Source organism: Heptranchias perlo, unplaced genomic scaffold (assembly GCF_035084215.1).
Source record: "Heptranchias perlo isolate sHepPer1 unplaced genomic scaffold, sHepPer1.hap1 HAP1_SCAFFOLD_288, whole genome shotgun sequence".
NCBI classification, from domain to species: domain Eukaryota; kingdom Metazoa; phylum Chordata; class Chondrichthyes; order Hexanchiformes; family Hexanchidae; genus Heptranchias; species Heptranchias perlo.
The window spans coordinates 171,162-184,614 of NW_027139300.1; the positions used below are offsets into that span (position 1 = coordinate 171,162).

The 13,453-nt window shown below is 62.0% G+C and overlaps 1 protein-coding gene across 1 annotated transcript; it reads left to right on the plus strand.

Moving 5' to 3' along the window:
* Positions 1 to 283: 283 nt before the first annotated feature.
* LOC137310888 (mucin-2-like) lies at positions 284 to 6,553 on the plus strand. Its single transcript, XM_067978440.1, has 3 exons — positions 284 to 319; positions 2,209 to 5,407; positions 5,808 to 6,553. Exons 1-3 carry the CDS (start codon positions 284 to 286, stop codon positions 6,551 to 6,553), a joined length of 3,981 nt encoding a protein of 1,326 aa, XP_067834541.1.
* The last annotated feature ends 6,900 nt before the right edge of the window (positions 6,554 to 13,453 follow it).

The following is a 13,453-nucleotide window of genomic DNA, read 5'->3' on the forward strand; positions in this document are numbered from 1 at the left end:
CCGTGCCTGGTTCCACTCCGCCCGCGCCTGGTTCCACTTTGTCCGCGCCTGGTTCCACTTTGTCCGTGCCTGGTTCCACTTTGTCCGTGCCTGGTTCCACTTTGTCCGTGCCTGGTTCCACTTTGTCCGTGCCTGGTTCCACTTTGTCCGTGCCTGGTTCCACTCTTCTCTATATGTTTGTGATCTGAGCATTTCCAACAATGGCTTCTCTTCCCACTCCTGCACCGTTACCTCTTGAGTCCCCCGTGGATCTATCCTCGGCCCCCTCCTATTTCTCATCTACATGCTGCCCCTCGGCGACATCATCCGAAAACACAACGTCAGATTCCACATGTACACTGAAGACCCCCAGCTCTACCTCACCACCACCTCCCTCCACTGTCTCTCATTTCTCACACTGCTTGTCCGACATCCAGTGCTGGATGAGATGTAATTTCCTCCAATTAAATATTGGGAAGACCGAAGCCATTGTCTTCAGTCCCCGCCACAAACTCCGTTCCCTCTCCACCGACTCCATCCTTCTCCCTGGTCACTGTCTGAGGCTGAACCAGACCGTTCACAACCCTGGCGTTCTATTTGACCCTGGGATGAGCTTCTGACCACATCTCCTCTCCATCACCAAGACCGCCTACTTCCACCTCTGTAACATCGCCCGTCTCCACCCCTGCCTCAGCTCTTCTGCTGCTGAAACCCTCATCCATGCCTTTGTTACCTCCAGACTGGACTATTCCAATGCTCTCCTGGCCGGCCTCCCATCTCCCACCCTCCATAAACTTGAGCTCACCCAAAACTCTGCTGCTGACATCATATCTGACACCAAGCTCCATTTACCCATCACCCCTGTGCTCGCTGACCTACATTTAAACAAATTTGGCAGGGGGAAGAGGCATCAAGATGAAGCATTAGAGAGGGGATACAAGATGCACAGAGGACTGAGAGAGAGAAACAGCATTAGAATAAAGAGTGGTTCAGAAATAGGAGGGATCAGACAGGGGGCAAATGCAAGGCAGTTTAAGATGGGTTTAGAGTGCATGTGTGTAAATGCATGTGGCGTGGTAAATAAGGTTGGTGAGCTGCAGGTTCAAGTCACCGATGGGACCTTGATATAGCGGCAATAACAGAGACCTGGCTCAAAGAAGGGGAGGATTGGGTACTTAATATTCTTGACTACTAGGTATTCAGGAAAGATAGGGAAGGAAAGAAAGGAAGAGGGGAGTGGGTAGCAGTATTGATCAAAGAAATTATTATAGCACTGGAAAGGGATGATGTAGTTGAGGGGTCAAAGACAGAATCTATCTGGTTAGAATTAAGGAACAATAGAGGAGCTATTACACTGCTGGGTGTATACTGTAGGCCACCAAATAGTGGGCAGGAGATGGAGGAGCAAATATGCAGGCAAATTACAGGAAGATGCAAGAACCATAGAGTAGTGATAATGGGGGACTTCAATTATCCCAATATAGACTGGGACAGTAACAGTGTAAAGGGCAAAGAGGGGGAGGAATTCTTGAAATGTGTTCAAGGGAACTTTTTGGAACAATGTGTTTCCAGCCCAACCAGGAAGGAAGCAGTGCTGGATCTAGTTCTGGGGAATGAAGTGGGGCAAATGGAGCATGTTTCAGTGGGGGAGCATTTGGGGAACAGTGATCATAATATCATTAGGTTTAGAATAGTTATGGAAAAAGACAAGGAACAATCAAATATGAAAATAGTCAACTGGAGGAGAGTTAATTTCTGGCCCAGGTGGATTGGAATCAAAAATTGACAGATAAAACAGTAAATGAGCAATAGGAGGCCTTTAAAGAGGAGTTGGTTCAGGTACAGAGTAAACACATTCCCACAAGGGGGAAAGGAAGGGCATCCAAAGCGAGAGCTCCCTGGATGACTAAAGATATAGGGGTAAATTTTAACCCCAAAGAACGGGTGGGTTTCTGAAACCCGGAAGTCCAGCCAGCACTTAAAACCGGTGGGTGGATATTTAAAGGGCTAATTGAGTTATTTAAAATCCTTAAAGCTGTAAACTGTGTGTATTGACCCGTCACACCCAGTCACCGTCACACCCGGTTACTGTCACACCCAGTCACCGTCACACCCGGTCACCGTCACACCCAGTCACCGTCACACCCGGTCACCGTCACACCCAGTCACCGTCACACCCGGTCACCGTCACACCCAGTCACCGTCACACCCGGTTACCGTCACACCCAGTCACCGTCACACCCGGTCACCGTCACACCCAGTCACCGTCACACCCGGTTACCATCACACCCAGTCACCGTCACACCCGGTTACTGTCGCACCCGGGCACCGTCGCACCTGGGCACCGTCGCAACCGGGCACCGTCTCACACGGTTACTGTCGCACCCTAGCACCGTCGCACCTGGGCACCGTCGCACCCGGGCACCGTCTCACACGGTTACTGTCGCACCCGGGCACCGTCGCACCCGGGCACAGTCGCACCTGGGCACCGTCTCACACGGTCACCGTCACACCCAGTCACCGTCACACCCGGTCACCGTCACACCCAGTCACCGTCACACCCGGTTACCGTCACACCCAGTCACCGTCACACCCGGTCACCGTCACACCCAGTCACCGTCACACCCGGTTACTGTCGCACCCGGGCACCGTCGCACCCGGGCACCGTCGCACCTGGGCACCGTCTCACACGGTTACTGTCGCACCCGGGCACCGTCGCACCCGGGCACAGTCGCACCCGGGCACCGTCTCACACGGTTACTGTCGCACCCGGACACCGTCGCACCTGGGCACCGTCGCACCTGGGCACCGTCTCACACGGCTACTGTCGCACCCGGGCACCGTCGCACCAGGTCACCGTCGCACCAGGTCATCGTCGCACCCGGGCACCGTCGCACCAGGTCACCGTCGCACCAGGTCATCGTCGCACCCGGGCACCGTCGCACCAGGTCACCGTCGCACCAGGTCACCGTCGCACCAGGTCACCGTCACACCAGGTCACCGTCGCACCAGGTCACCGTCGCACCCGAGCACCGTCGCACCAGGTCACCGTCGCACCAGGTCACCGTCGCACCAGGTCACCGTCGCACCCCGTCACCGTCGCACCCGGGCACCGTCGCACCCGGGCACCGTCGCACCCGGGCACCGTCGCACCCGGGCACCGTCGCACCAGTTCACCGTCGCACCAGTTCACCGTCGCACCAGTTCACCGTCGCACCAGTTCACCGTCGCACCAGGTCACCGTCGCACCAGGTCATCGTCGCACCCGGGCACCGTCGCACCAGGTCACCGTCGCACCAGGTCACCGTCGCACCAGGTCACCGTCGCACCAGGTCACCGTCGCACCAGGTCACCGTCGCACCAGGTCACCGTCGCACCCGGGCACCGTCGCACCAGGTCACCGTCGCACCAGGTCACCGTCGCACCAGGTCACCGTCGCACCAGGTCACCGTCGCACCAGTTCACCGTCGCACCAGTTCACCGTCGCACCAGTTCACCGTCGCACCAGTTCACCGTCGCACCAGGTCACCGTCGCACCAGTTCACCGTCGCACCCCGTCACCGTCGCACCCCGTCACCGTCGCACCCGGGCACCGTCGCACCCGGGCACCGTCGCACCTGGGCACCGTCGCACCCGGGCACCGTCGCACCCGGGCACCGTCGCACCAGTTCACCGTCGCACCAGGTCACCGTCGCACCAGTTCACCGTCGCACCAGTTCACCGTCGCACCAGTTCACCGTCGCACCAGGTCACCGTCGCACCAGTTCACCGTCGCACCAGTTCACCGTCGCACCAGTTCACCGTCGCACCAGTTCACCGTCGCACCAGTTCACCGTCGCACCAGGTCACCATCGCACCAGGTCACCGTCGCACCAGGTCATCGTCGCACCAGGTCACCGTCGCACCAGGTCATCGTCGCACCAGGTCACCGTCACACCCCGTCACCGTCGCACCAGGTCACCGTCGCACCAGGTCATCGTCGCACCAGGTCACCGTCGCACCAGGTCACCGTCGCACCAGGTCACCGTCGCACCAGGTCATCGTCGCACCAGGTCACCGTCACATCTGGTCACCGTCGTACCCGGTCACCATCGCACCCGGGCACTGTCGCACCCGGTCACCGTCGCACCCGATCACCGTCGCACCCGGGCACCGTCGCACCCGGTCACCATCGCACCCGGGCACCGTCGCACCCGGTCACCGTCGCACCCGGTCACCGTCGCACCCGGTCACCGTCGCACCCGGGCACCGTCGCACCCGGTCACCGTAACATCCGGTCACCGTCGCACCCCATCACCGTCGCACCCGGGCACCGTCGCACCCGGTCACCGTCGCACCCCATCACCGTCGCACCCGGGCACCGTCGCACCCGGTCACCGTCACATCCGGTCACCATCGCACCCGGGCACTGTCGCACCCGGTCACCGTCGCACCCGGTCACCGTTGCACCCGGTCACCGTCGCACCCGGTCACCGTCACATCCGGTCACCGTCGCACCCCATCACCGTCGCACCCGGGCACCGTCGCACCCGGTCACCGTCACATCCGGTCACCGTCACATCCGGTCACCGTCGCACCCGGTCACTGTCACAACAGGTCACATTCGCACCAGGGCACCGTTGCACCCGATCACCGTCGCACCCGGTCACCGTCACAACAGCTCACCGTCACAACCGGTCACCATCACATCCGGTCACGGTCACAACAGGTCACCGTCACAACCGGTCACCGTCACATCTGGTCACGGTCACAATCGGTCACCGTAACATCCAGTCACCATCACAATCGGTCACCGTCATATCCAGTCCCCGTCGCACCAGGTCACTGTCTCAACCCGTCACCGTCGCACACGGTCACCGTCGTACCCGGTCACCGTCACATCCAACCACCGTCACAAATGGTCCATGTCACATCCGATCACCGTCACAACCGGTCACCGTCATATCCAGTCACCGTCACAACCAGTCACCGTCGCACACGGTCACCGTCGCACCCGGTCACCGTCACCTCCGGTCACCGTCGCACCTGGTCACCGTCGCACCCCATCACCGTCGCACCCGGTCACCGTCGCACCCCGTCACCGTCACAACCAGTCACCGTCGCACCCGGGCACCTTCGCACCCCATCACCGTCACACCCGGTCACCGTCGCACCCGGGCAACTTCGCACCCGGGAACCATCGCACCCCATCACCGTCGCACACCATCACCGTCGCACCCGGTCACCGTCGCACCCCGTCACCGTCACAACCAGTCACCGTCGCACCCGGGCACCTTCGCACCCCATCACCGTCACACCCGGTCACCGTCGCACCCGGGCACCTTCGCACCCGGGAACCATCGCACCCCATCACCGTCGCACACCATCACCGTCGCACCCGGTCACCGTCGCACCCCGTCACCGTCACAACCAGTCACCGTCACATCCGGTCACGGTCACAATCGGTCACCGTAACATCCAGTCACCATCACAATCGGTCACCGTCATATCCACTCCCCGTCGCACCAGGTCACTGTCTCACCCCGTCACCGTCGCACACGGTCACCGTCACACCCGATCACCGTCACATCCGGTCACCATCACATACGGTCACCGTCGTACCCGGTCACCGTCACATCCGGTCACCATCACATACGGTCACCGTCGCACCCGGTCACCGTCACATCTGGTCACCGTCACATCCGGTCACCATCACATCTGGTCACCGTCACATCCGGTCACCATCACATCCGGTCACGGTCACAACAGGTCACCGTCACAACCGGTCACCATCACATCTGGTCACGGTCACAATCGGTCACCGTAACATCCAGTCCCCGTCGCACCAGGTCACTGTCTCAACCCGTCACCGTCGCACACGGTCACCGTCACATCCAACCACCATCACAACCGGTCACCGTCACATCCGGTCACCGTCACAACAGGTCACCGTCACATCCGGTCACCGTCACAACCGGTCACCGTCACAACCGGTCACCGTCACAACCGGTCACCGTCATATCCAACCACCGTCGCACCCGGTCACCGTCGCATCCAGTCACCGTCACAACCAGTCCCCGTCGCACCAGGTCACTGTCTCACCCCGTCACCGTCGCACCAGGTCACCGTCGCATCAGGTCACCGTCGCATCCGGTCACCGTCGCACCAGGTCACCGTCGCATCAGGTCACTGTCGCACCCGGTCACCGTCGCACCAGGTCACCGTCACAACCAGTACCCGTCGCACCAGGTCACTGTCTCACCCCGTCACCGTTGCACACGGTCACCGTCGCACCCGGTCACCGTCGCACCCGGGCACCATCGCACCCGGCCACCGACGCACCAGGTCACCGTCGCATCAGGTCACCGTCGCATCAGGTCACCGTCGCACCCGGTCACCGTCGCACCCGGTCACCGTCACATCCGGTCACCGTCACATCCGGTCACCGTCACATCCAGTCACCATCACAACCAGTCACCGTCACATCCGGTCACCGTCACATCCAGTCACCATCACAACCGGTCACCGTCATATCCAGTCACCGTCGCACCCGGTCACCGTCACATCCGGTCACTGTCACACCCGGTCACCGTAACATCCGGTCACCGTCACACCCAGTCACCATCATATACAGTCACCGTCGCACCAGGTCACTGTCTCACCCCGTCACCGTCTCACCCCGTCACCGTCGCACCAGGTCACCATCTCACCCCGTCACCGTCGCACCCAGTCACCGTCGCACCCAGTCACCGTCGCACCCAGTCACCGTCGCACCCAGTCACCGTCGCACCCAGTCACCGTCGCACCAGGTCACCGTTGCACCCAGTCACCGTCGCACCCAGTCACCGTCGCACCCAGTCACCGTCGCACCCAGTCACCGTCGCACCAGGTCACCGTCGCACCCAGTCACCGTCGCACCAGGTCACCATCTCACCCCGTCACCGTCGCACCCAGTCACCGTCGCACCCCGTCACCGTCGCACCCAGTCACCGTCTCACCCAGTCACCGTCGCACCCAGTCACCGTCGCACCCAGTCACCGTCGCACCCCGTCACCGTCGCACCCAGTCACCGTCGCACCCCGTCACCGTCGCACCCAGTCACCGTCGCACCCAGTCACCGTCGCACCCAGTCACCGTCGCACCCAGTCACCGTCGCACCAGGTCACCATCTCACCCAGTCACCGTCGCACCCAGTCACCGTCGCACCCAGTCACCGTCGCACCCAGTCACCGTCGCACCCAGTCACCATCTCACCCCGTCACCGTCGCACGCAGTCACCGTCTCACCCCGTCACCGTCGCACCAGGTCACCATCTCACCCAGTCACCGTCGCACCCAGTCACCATCTCACCCCGTCACCGTCGCACACAGTCACCGTCGCACCAGGTCACCATCTCACCCAGTCACCGTCGCACCCAGTCACCGTCGCACCCCGTCACCGTCGCACCCAGTCACCGTCTCACCCAGTCACCGTCGCACCCAGTCACCGTCGCACCCAGTCACCGTCGCACCCCGTCACCGTCGCACCCAGTCACCGTCGCACCCAGTCACCGTCGCACCCAGTCACCATCTCACCCCGTCACCGTCGCACCCAGTCACCGTCGCACCAGGTCACCATCTCACCCAGTCACCGTCGCACCCAGTCACCGTCGCACCCCGTCACCGTCGCACACAGTCACCGTCGCACCAGGTCACCATCTCACCCAGTCACCGTCGCACCCAGTCACCATCACACCCCGTCACCGTCACACCCCGTCACCGTCACACCCCGTCACCGTCACACCACGTCATCGTCGCAGCAGGTCACCGTCACACCCCGTCACCGTCGCACCCCGTCACCGTCGCAGCAGGTCACCGTCACACCCCGTCACCGTCGCACCCCGTCACCGTCACAGCAGGTCACCGTCTCACCCCGTCACCGTCACACCCCGTCATCGTCGCAGCAGGTCACCGTCACACCCCGTCACCGTCGCACCCCGTCACCGTCGCAGCAGGTCACCGTCACACCCCGTCACCGTCGCACCCCGTCACCGTCACAGCAGGTCACCGTCTCACCCCGTCACCGTCACACCCCGTCACCGTCGCAGCAGGTCACCGTCACACCCCGTCACCGTCACACCCCGTCACCGTCGCAGCAGGTCACCGTCACACCCCGTCACCGTCACACCCCGTCACCGTCACACCCCGTCACCGTCACACCAGGTCACCGTCACACCCCGTCACCGTCACACCCCGTCACCGTCGCAGCAGGTCACCGTCACACCAGGTCACCGTCACACCCCGTCACCGTCACACCCCGTCACCGTCACACCCCGTCACCGTCGCAGCAGGTCACCGTCGCACCAGGTCATCGTCGCACCAGGTCACCGTCGCACCAGGTCACAGTCACACCAGGTCACCGTCACACCCCGTCACCGTCACACCCCGTCACCGTCACACCCCGTCACCGTCGCAGCAGGTCACCGTCACACCAGGTCACCGTCACACCCCGTCACCGTCACACCCCGTCACCGTCACACCCCGTCACCGTCGCAGCAGGTCACCGTCGCACCAGGTCATCGTCGCACCAGGTCACCGTCGCACCAGGTCACCGTCGCACCAGGTCACCGTCACACCCGGGCACCGTCACACCCCGTCACCGTCACACCCCGTCACCGTAACACCCCGTCACCGTCGCACCAGTTCACCGTCACACCCCGTCACCGTCGCACCAGGTCACCGTCGCACCCGGGCACCGTCGCATCAGGTCACCGTCACACCCCGTCACCGTCACACCCCGTCACCGTCACACCCCTTCTCCGTCGCACCAGGTCACCGTCACACCCCGTCACCGTCGCACCCGGGCACCGTCACACCCCGTCACCGTCTCACCAGGTCACCGTCACACCCCTTCTCCGTCTCACCAGGTCACCGTCACACCCCGTCACCGTCACACCCCGTCACCGTCGCACCCGGGCACCGTCACACCCCGTCACCGTCTCACCAGGTCACCGTCACACCCCTTCTCCGTCTCACCAGGTCACCGTCACACTCCTTCTCCGTCGCACCCCGTCACCGTCGCACCAGTTCACCGTCACACCCCGTCACCGTCGCACCAGGTCACCGTCGCACCCCGTCACCGTCACACCCCGTCACCGTCGCACCAGTTCACCGTCACACCCCGTCACCGTCGCACCAGGTCACCGTCGCACCAGGTCATCGTCGCACCAGGTCACCGTCACACCAGGTCACCGTCACACCCGGGCACCGTCTCACCCCGTCACCGTCACACCCGGGCAGCGTCGCTCCAGGTCACCGTCTCACCCCGTCACCGTCACACCCCGTCAGCGTCACACCCCGTCACCGTCGCACCAGGTCACCGTCGCCCCAGATCACCGTCGCACCAGGTCACCGTCACACCCCGTCACCGTCTCACCAGGTCACCGTCACACCCCGTCACCGTCTCACCAGGTCACCGTCACACCCCGTCACCGTCTCACCAGGTCACCGTCACACCCCTTCTCCGTCTCACCCCGTCACCGTCACACCCCTTCTCCGTCTCACCCCGTCACCGTCACACCCCTTCTCCGTCGCACCCCGTCACCGTCACACCCCGTCACCGTCGCACCCCGTCACCGTCACACCCCGTCACCGTCGCACTAGGTCACCGTCGCACCAGGTCACCGTCGCACCCGGGCACCGTCACACCCCGTCACCGTCACACCCCGTCACCGTCACACCCCGTCACCGTCACACCCCGTCACCGTCGCACCAGGTCACCGTCGCACCAGGTCACCGTCACACCCCGTCACCGTCGCACCCCGTCACCGTCACACCCCGTCACCGTCGCACCCCGTCACCGTCACACCCCGTCACCGTCGCACCCCGTCACCGTCACACCAGGTCACCGTCGCACCAGGTCACCGTCGCACCAGGTCACCGTCACACCCCGTCACCGTCGCACCCCGTCACCGTCACACCAGGTCACCGTCGCACCAGTTCACCGTCACACCCCGTCACCGTCGCACCCCGTCACCGTCACACCAGGTCACCGTCGCACCAGGTCACCGTCGCACCAGGTCACTGTCACACCCCGTCACCGTCACACCCCGTCACCGTCGCACCAGGTCACCGTCGCACCAGGTCACCGTCACACCCCGTCACCGTCGCACCCCGTCACCGTCACACCCCGTCACCGTCGCACCCCGTCACCGTCACACCCCGTCACCGTCACACCCCGTCACCGTCGCACCAGTTCACCGTCACACCCCGTCACCGTCGCACCAGGTCACCGTCGCACCAGGTCATCGTCGCACCAGGTCACCGTCACACCAGGTCACCGTCACACCCGGGCACCGTCTCACCCCGTCACCGTCACACCCCGTCACCGTCGCACCAGGTCACCGTCTCACCCCGTCACCGTCACACCCCGTCACCGTCACACCCCGTCACCGTCGCACCAGGTCACCGTCGCACCAGGTCACCGTCGCACCAGGTCACCGTCGCACCAGGTCACCGTCGCCCCAGGTCACCGTCGCACCAGGTCACCGTCTCACCCCGTCACCGTCACACCCCGTCACCATCGCACCAGGTCACCGTCGCACCCGGGCACCGTCGCACCAGGTCACCGTCACACCCCGTCACCATCGCACCAGGTCACCGTCGCACCCGGGCACCGTCGCACCAGGTCACCGTCACACCCCGTCACCGTCGCACCAGGTCACCGTCGCACCAGGTCACCGTCACACCCCGTCACCGTCGCACCAGGTCACCGTCGCACCAGGTCACCGTCGCACCAGGTCACCGTCACACCCCGTCACCGTCGCACCAGGTCACCGTCGCACCAGGTCACCGTCGCACCCCGTCACCATCACACCCCGTCACCGTAACACCCCGTCAGCGTCACACCACGTCACTGTCGCACCAGGTCACCGTCGCACCAGGTCACCGTCGCACCAGGTCACCGTCGCACCCCGTCACCGTCACACCCCGTCACCATCACACCCCGTCACCGTAACACCCCGTCAGCGTCACACCACGTCACTGTCGCACCAGGTCACCGTCACACCCCGTCACCGTCGCACCAGGTCACCGTCTCACCCCGTCACCGTCGCACCAGGTCACCGTCACACCCCGTCACCGTCGCACCAGGTCACCGTCACACCCCGTCACCGTCACACCCCGTCATCGTCGCACCAGGTCACCGTCACACCCCGTCACCGTCGCACCAGGTCACCGTCACACCCCGTCACCGTCGCACCAGGTCACCGTCGCACCAGGTCACCGTCGCACCCCGTCACCGTCACACCCCGTCACCGTCGCACCCCGTCACCGTCACACCCCGTCACCGTCGCACCAGGTCACCGTCACACCCCGTCACCGTCGCACCAGGTCACCGTCGCACCAGGTCACCATCACACCCCGTCACCGTCGCACCAGGTCACCGTCGCACCAGGTCACCGTCACACCCCATCACCGTCACACCCCGTCACCGTCGCACCAGGTCACCGTCGCACCCCGTCACCGTCACACCCCGTCACCGTCGCACCAGGTCACCGTCACACCCCGTCACCGTCGCACCAGGTCACCGTCACACCCCGTCACCGTCGCACCAGGTCACCGTCACACCCCGTCACCGTCGCACCAGGTCACCGTCACACCCCGTTCACCGTCGCACCAGGTCACCGTCACAGTCTGCTGGCTCATTGATATTAATATATTGAACATACAGCATGTTCTGATGTTCTAGTTGGTGGAGCAGGAAGTGACCCAAGAGCAAAGATGACATTAACGATGATGGACAGAGCCCCTCCGTCTCCCTGACTCACACCCATCACACCTCGCAGAGGGACCTGGAGCTCTCTGAGAGCGTGGACTCAGCAGGGAGGCAGTTATCGAGTGAAACCATCTCCTGTGCTCAGTCCCTGCGCTGAGTCCCCTCGGACTGATTTAACAGCGATATTAAAAGTGACAATGACACTGAACTTTTAAGTTGTCAGCGGTGCTTTCTACAACAATTACTGTCGATGGTGCCAGCAGTCAAAGGCTTAATGCAATGAATGAAACACATTTCGAGAGGAATCTGGGAGAATTAGCAAAGTCGTCACTTTCAATATCCAGAATGCTGGGATCTACAGCCAGAACACTGAGACTTTCAAATGTTCGATCCCAGTGGAGTCACCACAGCACCAAACAGATAGATCAGCTTCAGATAGGAATAACAAGTGCAAAGGGGATGAGCCCTGAGGAAAGATGAGAGAAGATTGAGCTCCATGGTCTATGAAGTGAATCGCATCAAAGTATCGAAAGTATTACCTATCTCCAATTATAGACGACTGCCCGCCCTGCTGTAACATCAGAGGCCAATCTTTCAGTCATTACAACCTCGGCATTCCTTCCAAAAAAAGTCCCCTCACTCCCTCCCTCCCTTTTTTTTATTCGTTCATGGGATGTGGGCGTCGCTGGCAAGGCCAGCATTTATTGCCCATCCCTAATTGCCCTTGAGAAGGTGGTGGTGAGCCGCCTTCTTGAACCGCTGCAGTCCGTGTGGTGAAGGTTCTCCCACAGTGCTGTTAGGAAGGGAGTTCCAGGATTTTGACCCAGCGACGATGAAGGAACGGCCGATATATTTCCAAGTCGGGATGGTGTGTGACTTGGAGGGGAACGTGCAGGTGGTGTTGTTCCCATGTGCCTGCTGCCCTTGTCCTTCTAGGTGGTAGAGGTCGCGGGTTTGGGAGGTGCTGTCGAAGAAGCATTGGCGAGTTGCTGCAGTGCATCCTGTGGATGGTGCACACTGCAGCCACAGTGCGCCGGTGGTGAAGGGAGTGAATGTTTAGGGTGGTGGATGGGGTGCCAATCAAGCGGGCTGCTTTGTCCTGGATGGTGTCGAGCTTCTTGAGTGTTGTTGGAGCTGCACTCGTCCAGGCAAGTGGAGAGTATTCCATCACACTCCTGACTTGTGCCTTGTAGATAGAGGAAAGGTTTTGGGGAGTCAGGAGGTGAGTCACTCGTTGCAGAATACCCAGCCTCTGACCTGCTCTCGGAGCCACAGTATTTATATGGCTGGTCCAGTTAAGTTTCTGGTCAATGGTGACCCCCAGGATGTTGATGGTGGGGGATTCGGTAATGGTAATGCCATTGAATGTGAAGGGGAGGTGATTAGACTCTCTCTTGTTGGAGATGGTCATTGCCTGGCACTTGTCTGGCGCGAATGTTACTTGCCACTTATGAGCCCAAGCCTGGATGTTGTCCAGGTCTTGCTGCATGCGGGCACGGACTGCTTCATTATCTGAGGGGTTGCGAATGGAACTGAACATTGTGCAGTCATCAGCGAACATCCCCATTTCTGACCTTCTGATGGAGAGAAGGTCATTGATGAAGCAGCTGAAGATGGTTGGGCCTGGTACACTGCCCTGAGGAACTCCTGCAGCAAAGTCCTGGGGCTGAGATGATTGGCCTCCAACAACCACTACCATCTTCCTTTGTGCTAGGTATGACTCCAGCCACTGGAGAGTTTT

What these genes read in the sequence shown, in the direction of transcription:
- LOC137310888 (XM_067978440.1), top strand. Translation starts at nt 284, where the DNA reads ATGCTGCCCCTCGGCGACATCATCCGAAAACACAAC. An exon ending in ACATCATCCGAAAACACAAC is followed by an intron (nt 320 to 2,208) that starts GTCAGATTCCAC and finishes CGTCACACCCAG; the next exon opens with TCACCGTCACACCCGGTCAC. An exon ending in ACCAGTCACCGTCACATCCG is followed by an intron (nt 5,408 to 5,807) that starts GTCACGGTCACA and finishes CCGTCGCACCAG; the next exon opens with GTCACTGTCTCAACCCGTCA.